The 16,253-nt window shown below is 31.8% G+C and overlaps 3 protein-coding genes across 5 annotated transcripts in view; all 3 read left to right on the top strand.

Moving 5' to 3' along the window:
* LOC144845082 (DNA-directed primase/polymerase protein-like) overlaps positions 1 to 16,253 on the top strand; it is an 84,909-nt gene that overhangs the window by 9,965 nt on the left and 58,691 nt on the right. The window lies entirely within an intron of this gene.
* LOC144845095 (phosphatidate cytidylyltransferase 1-like) lies at positions 8 to 11,293 on the top strand. Of its 2 annotated transcripts, XM_078702242.1 has the most exons (14): positions 8 to 144; positions 917 to 959; positions 1,440 to 1,558; positions 2,840 to 2,936; positions 3,421 to 3,600; positions 3,927 to 3,987; positions 4,604 to 4,662; positions 5,044 to 5,182; positions 5,693 to 5,793; positions 6,174 to 6,221; positions 6,601 to 6,705; positions 7,022 to 7,156; positions 7,570 to 7,673; positions 8,341 to 11,293. In XM_078702242.1, exons 1-14 carry the CDS (start codon positions 137 to 139, stop codon positions 8,456 to 8,458), a joined length of 1,317 nt encoding a protein of 438 aa, XP_078558368.1. In that variant the 5' UTR covers positions 8 to 136; the 3' UTR covers positions 8,459 to 11,293. The 2 variants fall into 2 exon arrangements, with proteins under 2 accessions (XP_078558368.1, XP_078558367.1); XM_078702241.1 differs by lacking the exon at positions 917 to 959.
* LOC144845066 (protein bicaudal C homolog 1-like) overlaps positions 13,979 to 16,253 on the top strand; it is a 48,355-nt gene continuing 46,080 nt past the window's right edge. Inside the window, exon 1 of one of the 2 annotated variants that reach the window (XM_078702202.1) lies at positions 13,979 to 14,336. In XM_078702202.1, coding sequence (XP_078558328.1) covers positions 14,156 to 14,336 — 181 coding nt within the window. In that variant the 5' untranslated portion in view covers positions 13,979 to 14,155. The remainder of the gene's footprint in view (positions 14,337 to 16,253) is intronic. The other variant, XM_078702201.1, reaches the window with a different exon arrangement.

Below are 16,253 nucleotides of genomic sequence, written 5' to 3' on the forward strand. Positions count from 1 at the left end.
ACACAAAAAAAAGGACGACAAAAAAATAGAGAAACGCTGTTTTTTACAACAAAACGTTGTTGTTAATTTACGTAAATGAGCAGTCCCGCTATGAGTGAGCTGCGACACAGAGACGGTCAAGCCACGGATAAAACAAATGATGAGGTAAGATTTGCTAAAAATGATAAACTATTGCTATAAAATCGCAAACGTTGCTAGCCGCCGACTGAAGCCCATCATCGACGGATGAATCGGGGACAAGCAAACAGCAACGTTGCATTGTGTGGTGTTTTAAAAGGGAGGCGTGTCCGCCTGGCTAGGATTAACAAACAAAAACGATCACCAACTATTAAGTATTATTGTCTAGGCCTATATGGCTACTGTTATATAGTTTAACTTTCCTAGTTCATTTTGTAACTTGTATATAAATATGAAAACTATGTAGGCCTATATAGGATATTGTCTTAATGTAAATCATTTTTTTGTAGTACTAGCTAGGTAGGCCTAGGCCTAGTCTAGTAGTAGTGTGCTGTAGTGTGTGTATCATTTTTACCAAACCATTAAATTGCATACAGTTATGCATTTTTCTTTTTAAATTAGCTCTCTGTCTGATCTTCCATCTATTAAACTTACACTAATTTCCATTGCTAATTTCAATCGATATACATATTTTATAGTTGTCTATAATTTTCTGTTTTTCCACACACTTTTTACTTTACAACCAACATTATATTTTAATATAAAATATTTTGGCATATTATTACATCCATCATAATGTAATCAAAAGTACACCTAGTCCAAGCATGCTTTTCTATACTTTCAAATAAATGGCCAGAAATATCCAAATCATCCTTTCCCATCTACAGTATTTTCGTAGTCCTTCTAGTTGAGCACTGCATGATTTGAATGTGCATGTCCATGTCTTTTTGTGTTTCAGATCTAGAACTGTAGATATAGATCCCGAATTGCCATTGGGAGGGGTAGGTACCACCATTTTTATCCCATTTTACTCTGTTGGAATATTGATGGGACAGCATCACTTCTTGATTAATTCAAGTTCATGAAATCATTATGCCATCAATTTTTGCATGAATTCTCTACAAAGATCATATATTACAAGATTAACAAAAAATGTTAAGTGTGGGTCAGATTTTCAATTTTCAGTCCATTTTTAAATTAGTTTTTTATTTCATTAATGTTTCAATTTAGAAATAGGTGTTAAGTTAAATGTACCATACTTGTAGAGAAAGCTGTGTATGTTGATTATCTAGTGTAATAAGTCTAATAGATCTGAAATAAAACAGATGAATCTTAAGCCTCATGGAATTGTATTTAAACTGATTAATTTTCTTTTCAGAAAGCAATTTATACTGAAAAAATAATAAATACACGAAGTTAATTATCATTTCTAAAGTATCTACCATCTACCATTGTGAAACTATTATTTGTTATATTTTCAGCCACCGACAAGCTCCGGATGTGTCCCTCCAGAGACGGTTGGGATACCACAAATAAATGAACCGCCAATACCTGCTCAGAAAGATCATGTACCTACAATCTTGAAACGACTTCCACAAAGGTAAAGGCTTGTCTTTATATTTTTATTATCTTTATTCTTCAAAATAACATTTCTCAAACAGTAGGGCCTATATTATTCATTATCTCAAATTATATAAAAATGAAATATGTTATTCAGTACAAATTATTCACTGACAATTATTATTATTAACATAGGCCTATAAATAGTATTTTAACATTGCCTTTTGCAATTTTTGACAGGTTAAGTGACCTGTACATGTCATGTTGTATTTTTCTTTGTTGTTTTATTGTCTTAATTATGCCAAGCAAAATGAATTTTCATTTTAAAATGGACCAATAGAATTTCTTGGATCTTGGCATAATAGTATTATATTTTACTCTAGCTAGAGTAGCTTCTAAGCATGTAGGTAAAATCTCCATGTTCTAACTACACTAGTAAAATAGAAATTCTTTTAAAATAATATGGCAGGCTGGTTTCATGTTTGGATTGTTATAAATATCGAAATATAATCTGATGTTGTTGCAAACACAGAATTCTACCTTAATGTATCCTTCATTATTAGTGCAAGTTAATTATCAATAAAGTGGCAATTAACAAAACATGTAAAATACTCACTTCCTCTGCAGGGATCATCTGATAAGCTTTTGAATCTCATTAATTATGTGTAGCAACTGTCAATAATAGAAAATGAAGATGAAACATAATGATTAATTATGTACAGCAACTGTCAATAATAGAAAATGAAGATGGAACGTAATAGTATTAGAATACAATCCCAATGATGGGATTGATTTAAAAAAGGACAAAATAGATATGTAATATATTATATGAATTCAAAATTCAAATATACTTTATCTAATTTTGCAGAAGAAACTTACAATAGTAGAAATCCCTTAATTGGCAGCCAGGGCCTGATCTATTGATTGTTATTTTATTCAATGTTGTAAAATAAAGTTAAACATTTTTAATCCACTAATTTATATTCATAGTCTAATATTTAATTTTAAATTTAATTCTTATGAATGTTTTGTGATTTTAGGAGACAAGACATTTTTAATATTTATAACTTTTGAATGTTTAATGATCATACAGTATCAGATAATATATTTACATGTAACTGTTGTATTGTTTTACAATCATATTATAATGCACAATTCTCAAAACGTGTTTTATTATTATTTGCACATATTTTTGTTTTTCTTTCCCATTGGTGACCTCATTTTCAACATTTTTGCTGGATAATGTTTTTGCTTAAACCTTTTTTGTGGTTTCTAAATAAAAATAAATTTGCTAATTTTTTTATTAATTTTATTTTTTTAGATGGCAGAATTGGGTTATTCGTGGTTTCTTTTCCATGTTGCTAATCCTAGGCTTTGTTTTAATTATTTGGATGGGACCAGTAGCATTGACTCTCTTGGTAAGTACGTTTCTGGGTCAACTAACTAGTAGCTGACACAACTAATTAGTAGCTGACAACTAACTGGTTGCTGACAACTAACCTAGTAACCAACAACTAACCTAGTAACCAACAACTAACCTAGTAACCAACAACTAACCTAGTAACCAACAACTAACCTAGTAACCAACAACTAACTAGTTGCTGACAACTAACCTAGTAACCAACAACTAACTAGTTGCTGACAACTAACCTAGTAACCAACAACTAACCTAGTAACCAACAACTAATTAGTTACTGACAACTAACCTAGTAACCAACAACTAACTAGTTGCTGACAACTAACCTAGTAACCAACAACTAATCAGTTGCTGACAACTAACTAATATATGATAGGACCCTAGCAACCCTACTAATTTTTGCAGTAGGATACCATCAATATTTTAAGATAATAATTTAAAATTTAGTGAGAAAAGATAAAGGTAATTATATTTGTATTTTGTAGGTGCTATTGATCGAGATGATGTGTTTTCATGAAATAATCAGTATCGGTTACGCTGTCTACCGATCAAAAGACTTGCCCTGGTTCCGCTCACTCAGCTGGTATTTTCTTCTGTGTGCCAATTACTTTGTGTATGGACAGAGTTTAAAGGACTATTTTGGCATTGTTTTGCACAGGGACTTTGTAAGTCATTGTTTGTCTTTTCAATTTTATATTCATCAATGATCAGATTCAAAAACAAAAGTTACTGTACAAGATAAATATTAATATATTTTAAGACCATCATGTAGTAGCCTTTAGACCACTGTATTCAGGTCAGAATTGCAAACTGTTTCTAATATCTGAGGTGGATGTGCGATATCTATGTGTCCTTCACCCTTTTATATAATTCCCAGTACCCAAGATATTGACTTAAATTACCTTTTGATCTTGGCAGACCCCATACAGTTATATTTGGTTTTTCTTTTATTCATGATCTAATTCAAGTTTGTTCTATTTTTTTTCTTTAGGAATTTCTCCAATTTCTTATAGACTATTATCGATTCATCTCTTTCATCTTGTATATATTTGGTAAGTTTGCAGATAGTTAATGTTTTACTGGTTCCTTTTCTACTGTTGTTATTGACTCCTCATTTAACGGCTAACATTAAATTATGAAGTACTTTTGATATATTTTAAAAAAATATTAATATTACTTGTTATATTCCGGCACCTTTCAATTCACGGCATCTGATTGGTTAATCGCCGGTCTATAGTTATGCCCTTGAACTAATAGACCGGCTAAGCTGGGCATGTGTGTTTCCTCTATCTTTTTCTTAATACACAACAATTGCGTAGCTAGCCCTAGCCTAGCCTACAATGAACAACTTGTGTATGAGCTGGCCAGTTATAATATGAAGAAACAAATAAAGTATTTGTTTGCTTTTTCGCAGCAAAACTAATTTCCTCCCAGCACCCTAAAATTTGTATCATTCATCTATGATTGAATACAAAATCCATTTCAATTTCAGTGGTGTAAATCATACTAAGTAAGTCTATTTCGTGCCTAGCTTACAACAACAGCCCTTTCTCTTCAAGGAGCGAGTTATAACTCGAAAACACCCTCTATACAAATGGTATACTCCTAGAACTTTCATGTTTGTATTCTACTTTTTGATGATATATTTTGTGATTTTTTTTTTTTTAGGTTTTATCTTCTTTGTCCTATCTCTTGTAAAGAATTATTATCTTGTGCAATTCACTCTGGTAAGTATAACATTTCATGACAGTTCATGTGTCAGATGATTACATTTAGCATTGGTAATAGACAAACAGATTTCAAACTTTATGTTGAATCATAGGATTGGCAACCAAATACCTAACTACAACTCCACATTTTTTTAAAATTTCATACGCATCCAACAGTGAGCACAAACTCGCCAATTACAAGATGGATAAACTATCTTATAATTTATCGTGTTTATAAACTAAGTCTTATTTGAGGCTTAGGGAGTGGAGTTAAAAGAGTCGTGAGTTAAAACCCTGGCACTAGGTCAGAATTGAACCCCGGACCTTGGGATAGGAAGGCAAGCATGTTAACCACCAAGCTACAGCTCAACTACGTTGTAACATTGTTTTTATTTCTAGTTTGGCTGGACCCATATTGGACTTCTCATCGTTGTCTCACAATCCAATCTGCTCACTCAAACCATGTTTGAAGGTCTCATATGGTTTATTATCTCAACATTATCTGTGATCTGTAACGACATCATGGCATATATGTTTGGTAAGCAAGTTGTATTCATGAAAAGATAAAATACAGCATAAAGATATTAAGAAAAGATTCAAGGAAATATTTTTGTCTAAATACAGAATACAGAATCTTTGTTGATCCAAAAAGGATGTTTGTTTGTTGACCAGCTCAAACAAACAACTAGAAATATATAAAAAGTCATCGGTATACAAAAGTACAAGCATACATATACAGAAATTCATGATACTCGGCAATAAAAGTTACATCATAGTACTAAATAAAACTAAAATGATAATCAAACATTAAAACATCTTTCAACAAAATTGGTATACGATAGTATGCACCACTAGAGAACTGACAAGGTAGAAGCAAATTTATGCCAAATCTTAAGCTCTGTCTACATTATCAAACTAGTGCCCAAATACTGTAGTGATATAACGTCATCGTGTCTGTATATGGGTAACATAAAGTTTGATAGTGTAGACAGAGCTTTACATTTTCACATTCAATACATTCTCAACACCCTTCAACATGTTTTTGCAGGATTCTTTTTTGGTCGTACATCGTTGATCAAGCTATCACCCAAGAAGACGTGGGAAGGCTTTATTGGTGCTCTGTTTTCAACACTTGTTTTTGCATTTTTCGTAAGTATTTTTACAAATGATCAGAATGCTGCGGACTTAGATGTTGCACCTTTTCAACAACATTCTTCCTCCCCAAGGGTCCCATCGCGCCATAGGCAGCCAATTATGGTGCGATTATGTCTGTCCACGGCTCAGTGTGTGAACTAGTACACCGGGGTAACTCCCTACTCATCTTGAAAATGTACTAGGTTCTTTACACGAGCAATGTTCCCACCAACTAGATGTGTACATCTGAAGTTTTAGTTTACAACCTAAAGTTTATAGTCCTTATCCGAGAAGACTTGTTCTACTGCCAGCACCAATAAACTAAGTCAGTATACTGAATATTGAATTGCTATTTTATGTCATTGATAACAGTTACTTGTAAATTTGTCTTTCAGTTTGCAGCAATTCTGGCTCCACATCCATATCTTACTTGCCCTGCTATGGTATGTAATTCTTTATTAGATGATAATATTAATGTAGTTGTTAATTTGTAAGTTGTAAGTAATGAATCATGGTTAAGAAAGGAACACAATTATCTAAAAAGTCTTAACACGTTGTCCAGTGTAGTCGTCCAATAGGATATTTTGTTTTTATTTATTTCAACTATATTTATGGGGGTTGTCCCATTCAGCCAAAGCTAATTATGTATATAGTCCTTAGTCCGCTTCAACAATATATAGAAGTTTGTTCATTTAGCTAGATCTGACAAATTTATAACATTCCACTTTTCTGGCTTCAGTGGGACAGCTTTTGTTAAAGTCAAAATTAAGGTAAAGTGTATATTGTCACAAGTATTGTTTATCCTTGTTTTTATTTTACTAGTTTGATTCAGAGAGTCACAGCTTTGTGATGAGATGTACTCCAAGTTCCACCTTCCACCTAAAGGAGTACCACTTGCCAATGATTTTGAAGGATGCTTTTGGTATTGTAAGTATAATGTCCATATATGGGCACATTTTTTTTCAAATAAAGTTTGTTAGTGTAAACAGAGCTTTAGTTCCTTTGAAAATCTAATATACCGCTTTAAACATGTTTTTTTTTATATATTTGTAACTTTCTAGACATTCATATACTCATAACAACATTTTAAGGCATTGAACATTTATGGTAGTGATATTACCAAATATGGTAGTGATATGACATCATGTCCATATATGGGCACATCACATTTTTTGTCATGAAGTTTGATAGTGTAGACAAGGCTTTAGTAACTAATACAATAAGGACTTTTTTATTCTTACAGCTTGGATTCCAACTAAGTACAGTAACACTTTATCCAGCGCAGCTACACGCTGTTGTGATCGCAGCCTTTGCCTCGTTGGTCGGGCCATTCGGTGGCTTCTTTGCAAGCGGATTCAAAAGAGCGTTCAAAATTAAGGTAACTGCAATTCTAGACGTTTCTTCAATCAATGTATCAATCCCACTACTGTCTTGGGCCATGGTTTTCTCTTGGGCTATTTGCCAAATGTTAAAGATATATTGTCCCCCAAATACATGAAAAATGAAGATTAATAAAATCAGACTTTGAATATGCCATTTTGTAGTTTTAACTAAGTGAATCATTTCCGTAGAAAATAAACCTGAAAAAATAATGTTTTCACAGCCATTTTTTTTAAATAATTTTTGCTTCAATCCACACTATTATGTGACATTAAAATGGCATATTAAAAAAAAAAAAATTTTTTTAAATTATTTTTTCAGGGGGATAATACATCTTTAATTCAATTTTCATATGAGAATTCTTCAATCCATTTGCTTGTTAATCAATTCATTATTATTATCTTCTTTTAGGATTTTGGAGATGTTATTCCAGGGCATGGCGGAATCATGGATAGGTTTGATTGTCAATTTATTATGGCATCATTCCTCTATGTCTACATCTTCACCTTTCTCAAGTGAGTTTATAAAATTATTTTATTATTATATAATTTGTTTTGTTTGTACTTGCTTATGACAGGTAGCTGACTTTTGTCAATTAAATTCCCAATATAATAATAATAGTATATTCTTATATAGCGCATATAAGCAAGCTCTCAATGCGCTGCACATTATTACAAACACGTATGGAAACATACTCCCATAAAAATATAACAGCGCAAAGTTATGTTTTGATCTAACCGGTACCCATTTTATACACCTTGGTGGAGAGAGGCAAAAGTAAGAAAAGGATACAAGCAATGCGGCGAGAGTTGGATTCGAACCACGATCAGTAATCCAACGTCCAAAACACTGCACCACACACCCTCACACTGTGCCCCTTTCCCATTCCAAATATATGTGTTTGTTCTTTGCTAAAACCCGTAATTAATTAGACTGCACACAGATAACAAATCATTATTTTCTCCATTGTTTTTGAGTGTGGAATATTTAATTAGGTAGACTTAGAAAATTCAATAATGCCAATAAAATAAAGTAAATGTTTGTTTATTACTGGGTAGTTTGTTAATATTTACCAATGCATGTAAACACATATTATAGTCTGTGTGTTGAGATCTTTTTCCAATGTTCGCTAATGATTGATAATAAGTAATAGCACTGGTTCTTTTGCTTTATTTCACACAGAACTGCAAACCCTCAAAAACTGATTCAGCAGTTATTCCAACTACCGGTTGAAGACCAGATGACGGTGTACAACTCTTTACAGGAACATTTGGTGAAGAGTGGAGCAATTGAGCTATAGAAGACAACATGGCTGCCACAGTCACATTCTCTGTGTAATGCTATTGACAGTTGCTAAATCTCCATCTACACTATCAAACTTTATGTGACAACAAAATGTGATGTGCCCATATATGGACATGATGATGTCATATCAATACCATATTTGGACATATCACTACCATATTTGGGCACATCACACTTTTTTTGTCAAACTAGTTTGTAGACAGAGCTTAAGGTAACAAAGAGTACATATTTGTAGCCAAGTCAAAAACTTAAGTGTATATAAGACTTGTTGCTAGGTACACAGACAAGCCTTATTAGGTAAACTGCTGGTCACATGACTTGTTTACAAGCCTTGTCCAAGCGTATCCTATATTTAATGTCGTGCTTATTTAGATATATAAATATTTTATTCACACTTTAAATGCAATTTGTAATGTTCTTCTCCCGTCACTGTACACAACAATCTATAAGATAATGTATTTAACATGTTACACAATATTATTATTTGATTATGTGGTATTGTGTGGTATTACAAAGTGAAATGCACATCTTTAGTAGATGGTTCTTAGACCCAAACAATTATCTGGCCAAATCTGTTATCAAGCATTATAACCCCCATACAGTACATTTTTTTTCTGTTGTGGGTGCCTTTATTTTAAGCGTTTTAGTGAGATAGTAAATATAAAGGGGTACAAAAATAATGGTATATTTTAAAATTAATGAATAAAACTCTATACTGACCAAAAAATGATACTGAAATAAATAATGATTTAGACGTATTAATTTGTTTGCCCTCCTATGACGTGACTGGATACTCAGACATCGAGAAAACCTAGCAAATGAACGTTCTCAGGTTGGAGAATTACTTTTAAAATTGTGTCTAGTACAGGTATGTCCAAATCAAAACAACTGACCAATTAACTTAGCCCCATGGCGCAAGCTACTTTGTAGTAGTTACAATTACCATGGTTTAATTGGGAACATTTTTCTAATATTTTAATTAATAAATACATTAATTATTGTGATTATTAATGACTATACAAGCTAATTGAGTAATAGACATAATATGTAGTCATTAATTCAAAGGAGTCCTTTTGACTAGACATGCATTTACTTAACAGTAAGTACTGTGTGTCAGTAATAATGCCATTTCATGTGCTTAGATTAGGCTGATTTTTGTATTATTATGGATTAATCACAAAAAAAGTGATTGTCATATGCCTGTGTTTTCAGTTTAATCATGATTTTGAAGGTTAATGCAACAAAATAAGTTATTATTAATGTTACCCCTGAGTAGGGGGTGGCCCCTGAATAGGCCCCAATTTTTATTTTTAGTTAAGTTATTCAACTGTTCTGCCTAAGATACACTTTTATCATTATATTCAGTAATAATGTTTCGTAATAATACTCACCAATAATTTTTGCATAATTTTAATATGATTTTTATATAAAAAGTATTAAATGTTATACAAATGTTGAAACTTTTTTAACAAATTTAAATTTCTCTCTCTAATATTATAAATGATTTGTATAATAATTAATATAAACAAATTATTGACCATAAATAACCAATGAAAAAAGAATAATGAATATTTGAATTTAATAATTTCCAAAATAGTGTATTAGACAAATTAATTTATTATATGTAAGACTAAGATGTAAAATTTATGAGTTTTTATAGTAATTAGTTTAAACAGTGATTGTGTGAATTAGTTTACTGATAACATAGGTATATTCTTCCTTTTTTAATGTTGAGTTATAACATTCACACTCCTGAGGACGATCAAAGCATATTGATCGAAACGTCGAGAAACTCAACAGTTCTTTCAGAACTAATATACGTGGTGTACCACAAACTTTATATCAACATTAAACTCTCTAAAAACTACACACCCTTTTGTTAAACTGTACAAGAAAAAAAAACCGCCTTTGGTTTTATTTCTGGGTGGTCAATTTTAAGAAAGATTTTATGTAATTTAAGAATCTTAAAATCAACTCTCCCAATACTGGACACCCTTGCAACAATATGTGTGTGGTTTTCCATCTTTGTTTTAATGGTAAAAACATGATTTTAGGACCATTTGGACCTGAACAATTGTCTATATTTGGGTTTTCAGATAGTTGGATATTGGTAAAGTTTATTATATTTATATTACTGGTATAACTTATGTTTTCGCAATAATGTATATTACAGGTAATGACAGGGCCAAGTGGAACCATGCTTGTCATTTTCTCTTATAACAAAATCCTACCAATGACCATGTTGGCTATTTTTATTATTTTTTTTGTCTATTTCTTCTTTTTCTTGCACTCCATATTCCTCAGGTCTTAAATGTGCACACATTTTAAAAAAATGATATATTCCTTGACACTATTTCGTGCCTAGCTTACCTGGATAAACCGACAATAGCCCGTGCTCTCCAGAGGGAGGGCTTAGATACGAAAAGTTAAAGATCCTAGGATACTTCTGGACCAAAATGGGCTAGTCCGCAACCACGCCCTCAGTTTATGTTTGATGTGGTCTTTGATTATAGAATAATCTTAATGAAGGACCATTTATTCAATACCTGAGCTTACAGAGATGTGATCTTGAATTGAGATATTTGAGAAGTCGTGTTTAGACCTTGTATGAAATAAGAATAGTATAAAATGTAACGTTGATATTTTGTGTTGTCTTCAATGAAATATCTCGTTGTTTAAATGTATAAATCATGTATGATGTAGAAATATTTTGCTTTCTAGATAAAATATACTAATCACAATCTACTCCGTAATAGTTTTAGCGCATTGTTTTCTGTACACTTTTATTAGTTTTTAATTTAATAAATTCCTTCAGATAGAGACCAAGAAATTGTAGCCAACGTGTAGTCATTTTTTTTATCGATTTGTATCTTTGTATTCTTTGTCTACACTATCAAACTAGTTTGAAAAAGAAAGTGTGATGTACCCAAATATGGTAGTGATATACCCAAATATGGTAACGGTCATCATCGTGTCCATATATGGGCACATCACATTTTTTTCACATAAAGTTTGATAGTGTAGAGAGAGCTGTTATTTAGTGAAGTTTATGAATACTCACAAAGTAACGTAGAAGTGCATGGACGGTACAACTATTTCCTAGGCGTCGTACGATTGGCAGTTCCCAGAATTATATGCAGCTTCGCTATTCTTTACTTAATGGATTTTAAATGTTTTAGCGTCAGACTCAGTTTCTAAACGACACATCCCATGATCATTATGCGGCTCTTACAAAATGATCATCATTATCTCGAAACACGTTCCTCACATAAAACTGTTTTAATGAACAAGTTTGAGTAGACCAGTTTCAAGTTACGTAATAGCACATTTCATAAATTGGTATAGTTCGGGAACTAAATTCCCCTAAAACCCTCGGCAAAATATTAAACGAATTTTCACTTTTTATGTATAATAAGGAAGTATGCCTAATACAACGTATTTCGAATGTGTCATTATCATTCACAAGATCTCCAGTTCTTCATTATCATCATCATCATTATCATCATCATATCGTCATCATATCATCATCAACATCACCGTCATCATTATCATCATTATCATCGTCATCATATCATCATATTCATCATCATCATCATTATCATCATGTAATTTCTTTGTGCCCACGACTAGATCGACATAACATTATTTTAGATATCTATATTCTTAACCAATTGTTGCATAAAACAACATTATAACAAGTTCATTACAAGAATACCGGGTTACTTATTAAATGCAGGTGCTGCCAACAATGCGCGTATAAAATACCACAACGGGTCTTAATCATTTGAATTGACATAGAAATTATAATGACAGTACATTAATGTAATAATAGTGACATTCAAAACCATTATATTATTATATTAATATATAAGTGACGTGTATGGTAATTTGTTCAGCATGTTGTCGAAAGAAAGGATAGGCCTATATTGATAAATTGACATTAATTATCAATTTAACATTAATATCATTAAACAATGGTAGGCCTAAATATTATTCAAACTGTTGACGAAGAATGTAGGTTTTGTGTGGAATTAGATATAATATGACAAGAAATATTTCAACCGACGATAACTTGACATGCATCTCAATATTTATTTGTTATGTTTTCATACACTCTTTTCCCAGTGTGCCCAGTCCGAGTTTTCAAATACCCATTGTTCAGCCGTAGTAAACTATAAGCTATCGCATGGTAACTTGTTTATATTTACCATATAGGTCTATTTTATTATTTCCTATTTTCCTAATGCTTCCGTTCTCTTGATTATAACTTCCTTAACGAGCGGCGCGAAAAACCCACATTAGCCTTTCTATCGTTTTTTTTTCTCATCAGTGGCATAACGGCTATGAGTATGAGTGCCCAAAGGAAAAAAACAGATAGCAAAAAAGGGCTAAAATACCCGAGGCTTCCAGCGTTGGAGGGCCACTTAGGGTTCCTAAACCAGGGGCTCCAGGCGTCTGCGTTACACCACTGGTTCTCATTTGTGTATAGGACGGTTTGAATAATAAATAATATCATTATAAAATTCGACGATATCGGTATTAAACAATAATTGTGATAATAAATTAATACTAATAAAATATATGGTAAATATAAACAAGAATTAATCATACAAAACGGATATTATAAAAATTGATTATCATTATGAATATATGGTTGTTATAGTTACTGTCTGTTTCTTATTGATACTTAAAAAGTAACTGGAATATGTTTATCCTTCAACAAGAAGAAGCAGTGGGGATTTTCTCGTCCCCCCACCCCACTCTCTTTCAACACGCACCTCCCCGGTGTGAGAACCTTTAGATAAGATAATTAATTGAAAGAATAAACGTTTAGTTGATTGATTGATTGATTGATCAGTGACTATGATTATCCAAGAATACTACAATGTTGATATACAATAACAAAAAGCGTTATATTTAAAATAATATATATTTGATAATAATATATTTGAATAATATTGTACAATAATGTAATTAATCATTTTAATTACGGTAGCATGATTAATTAGCTTGCTATGGTTGCTATCGATGTCATTGATGTCATTAGTACAGGATTAATCAATAGTAATAATGTAGGTCTACAGTTTGGTATAAACAATTGATAATAATGATCATACAATTTATACTTATATTTATGAGACCTATTGATTAATATTACGGTTCGTTAATATGTATTAAATCGATTGTTTTAACCAGATGCTCAGTTGTTGCGCATACCACAGCACTTTTCAACAAGTGGGCGGTACTTAAACTTTAAGTTCTCACTTATATCCGTCTTTAAGATTACTACGCCATCTTTTTAAAAAAAAGTTTACTCTATTATTTTTATATTGATGCCGTGTGGTATACTATACACATTATTATTAAGCCTACTGCGCAATGTGCAATTATTGAAAATAAGAATAATGATCTAACCATCCTAAAGGTAAATTATTTTGACTGGAAAATTTGGACTACAATAAAAACAACTTCGCATTTAACAAACAATATTTATATTGATTCACGAACCACTTCAACAAACAAAAGAGTGGATTATAAAAGTTTTGAGAAAAAAATTACGAAAACGTTTCTTTATTTATCCTGTGGCGCGGATTTAAGTACGTGCTATTGTGAAGTGATAAGGTCTTAAGTCAATCAACATTGCGCAGACGATCGACTGCAGGTAGTGCGGTAATAATAAACAATTGAGGCCATGGCGGACATAGAAGTAGATAATACGATGCGGAATTTACTGCAGAAATATGAAAAGGAAAACAATGTTGAAAGTGATTTGACCAGCCTAGAGCCTCAAGATGATATAAATGAACAAGACCCCAGCATCTGTGAGGATCGTTTTCGCGTTGATCGTAAGAAACTGGAGCAGATGCTGCAAGGTAAGTTGTAAGCCTAGGCCTGCTCAGCTGTCAAATGTTTTCATTCTCACGTCAGACTGCTGCTGCCCACTGACTTTAGTCACTATCATGGTACAAAGTGCTCTGGTGTTTACCATGTGATAAATTAAGTGGGCCTACTGGTAACCAAATATTTTATTGGGGTTTTTTCTATCTTAATTTCCTAAGTTAAGTTTTGTATTATACTAGTAGTGATGTGAAAATACAATGAAATTAAATTATTACTATAGTTAGGCCTATTGAATTAAAAAATATACCAACCAACAGTAAGTGTGTGTAGTCTTAAAACTATTCTCATATGGAAAGTGCTTATCTCTTTCTTTATCTCATTTTGCAATAAATAATAAATAAATATTATTATGAACTTAAGTAAAATTTATTTATTTACATTGCTCTGCTTATTGAGAACTTTTGTGACAGGACGTTTGAAACCTAAGATGCAGATAAATTAAATAATATTAATGCGTTAGTATTTTTACATATTAAATAATAATATATACACCCGAGAGAAGTAAACAAATAAAATGATAATCAATAAATTTCTTATTTCAAAATTATTATCATTTGCTCATTAAAGATATAATTTCATAAAATAGAAACAAATATTTTCATTTTCTCAAGTATTCTATAATAATATCAGGACCTAAATTATAAACTAATCCTGTCTGAGGCAAAGGCTACTGTAAGCCTACAGTACAAACAATGAAAATAAAATCTTAATTGAGAGGTACTTTACCCAATCCCGGGTTCTAAAAATCCTCTTTTTCTGTGAAGTGCCCTTTCGAACCTAAAGACCAGAGGCAAACATGCTAGTAAATAGGCCTAGTAGATGAAAATAATACACAATGCTTTCATTTCCCCCTTCTTGCGAAAAAACCCTGTGTGAAAATCCTGGCTATGGGTTTGATACCCAAAGTATTCAAGTGAAATTCAATTTATAACGTCTGTTTGTAAAAAATATGGCCATTAGTTTCAAACAAATTAAAACTTATGTTTGTTATAATGTATACTTTAATATATTTAAATATAGGATCAGTGGATTAAAACAGTAACATTTATTGTGATTCAATAAAGGTTGGTTCTTTGGTAACGGTTGACTGCATTTACTGTGCTTATAAATTATTTAACAATCAAAAAAATATTCCAATTTCATACTTGATGTACTTTATTCAAGAACCTTAAAAGCTTCAAAGGAACCCTATCACGCTTGTCATCAAACAGTTAGCCAAGAATGCCTTTGTTTTGCTTTGTTTCTATCCCATTTTTAATAAAGATCAAATTTTTAAAACAAAATTGACATGCTTATTAATTTCTTTCTCATTTGGCTATGGTAAATTTTGTTGTCACAGTCTACAAACAAGCCGTAAATAATTGATCAATATATTTTCTTTATTTAGAGAACAAAACATTCAAGAAGTAGGAAAGATCATTCATAAACAAAAGATGTTGTTTAGTTTGTGACAGTTTTTACAAAGTTCCTAGCTAGCATTCATCTCCCTATAAAATCATGCATACAGTATGATATGTAAACTAACATTGTTATTTTACACACAAAATATTATGAGAAAATAATAATCTAAGCTTGTATTGTAGGCAAATCTTGTTATTTCCATTTGTTGTGATATGCCTTGCACTCTTAACTCGCTGTTTTTCTCATGTACTTTCATTATCAAAATGTCTGATTCTAGCTCTGCTGAATAAACCTTTTTACAAAATACTGCAGTCGATTGGGTGTTTTTTGAGAATGCTATTTAACTGTCGGTTATTGACAATTTGTCATGTTTCTGTTGCCAAAAAATTGATGGTAATTTATTCACACAGTTACAGTAAATTAGAATTGGGTAGTCGAGTGGTTAGGACACTTGACTGTCATACAGAGAGACCCGGGTTCAATTCCCA

Source organism: Antedon bifida, chromosome 6 (genome assembly GCF_963402885.1).
Source record: "Antedon bifida chromosome 6, ecAntBifi1.1, whole genome shotgun sequence".
Taxonomy (NCBI): Eukaryota; Metazoa; Echinodermata; class Crinoidea; order Comatulida; family Antedonidae; genus Antedon; species Antedon bifida.

What these genes read in the sequence shown, in the direction of transcription:
- LOC144845095 (XM_078702241.1), top strand. Translation starts at nt 76, where the DNA reads ATGAGCAGTCCCGCTATGAGTGAGCTGCGACACAGAGACGGTCAAGCC. An exon ending in CAGTAGCATTGACTCTCTTG is followed by an intron (nt 2,937 to 3,420) that starts GTAAGTACGTTT and finishes TGTATTTTGTAG; the next exon opens with GTGCTATTGATCGAGATGAT. An exon ending in TTGTTTTGCACAGGGACTTT is followed by an intron (nt 3,601 to 3,926) that starts GTAAGTCATTGT and finishes TTTTTTCTTTAG; the next exon opens with GAATTTCTCCAATTTCTTAT.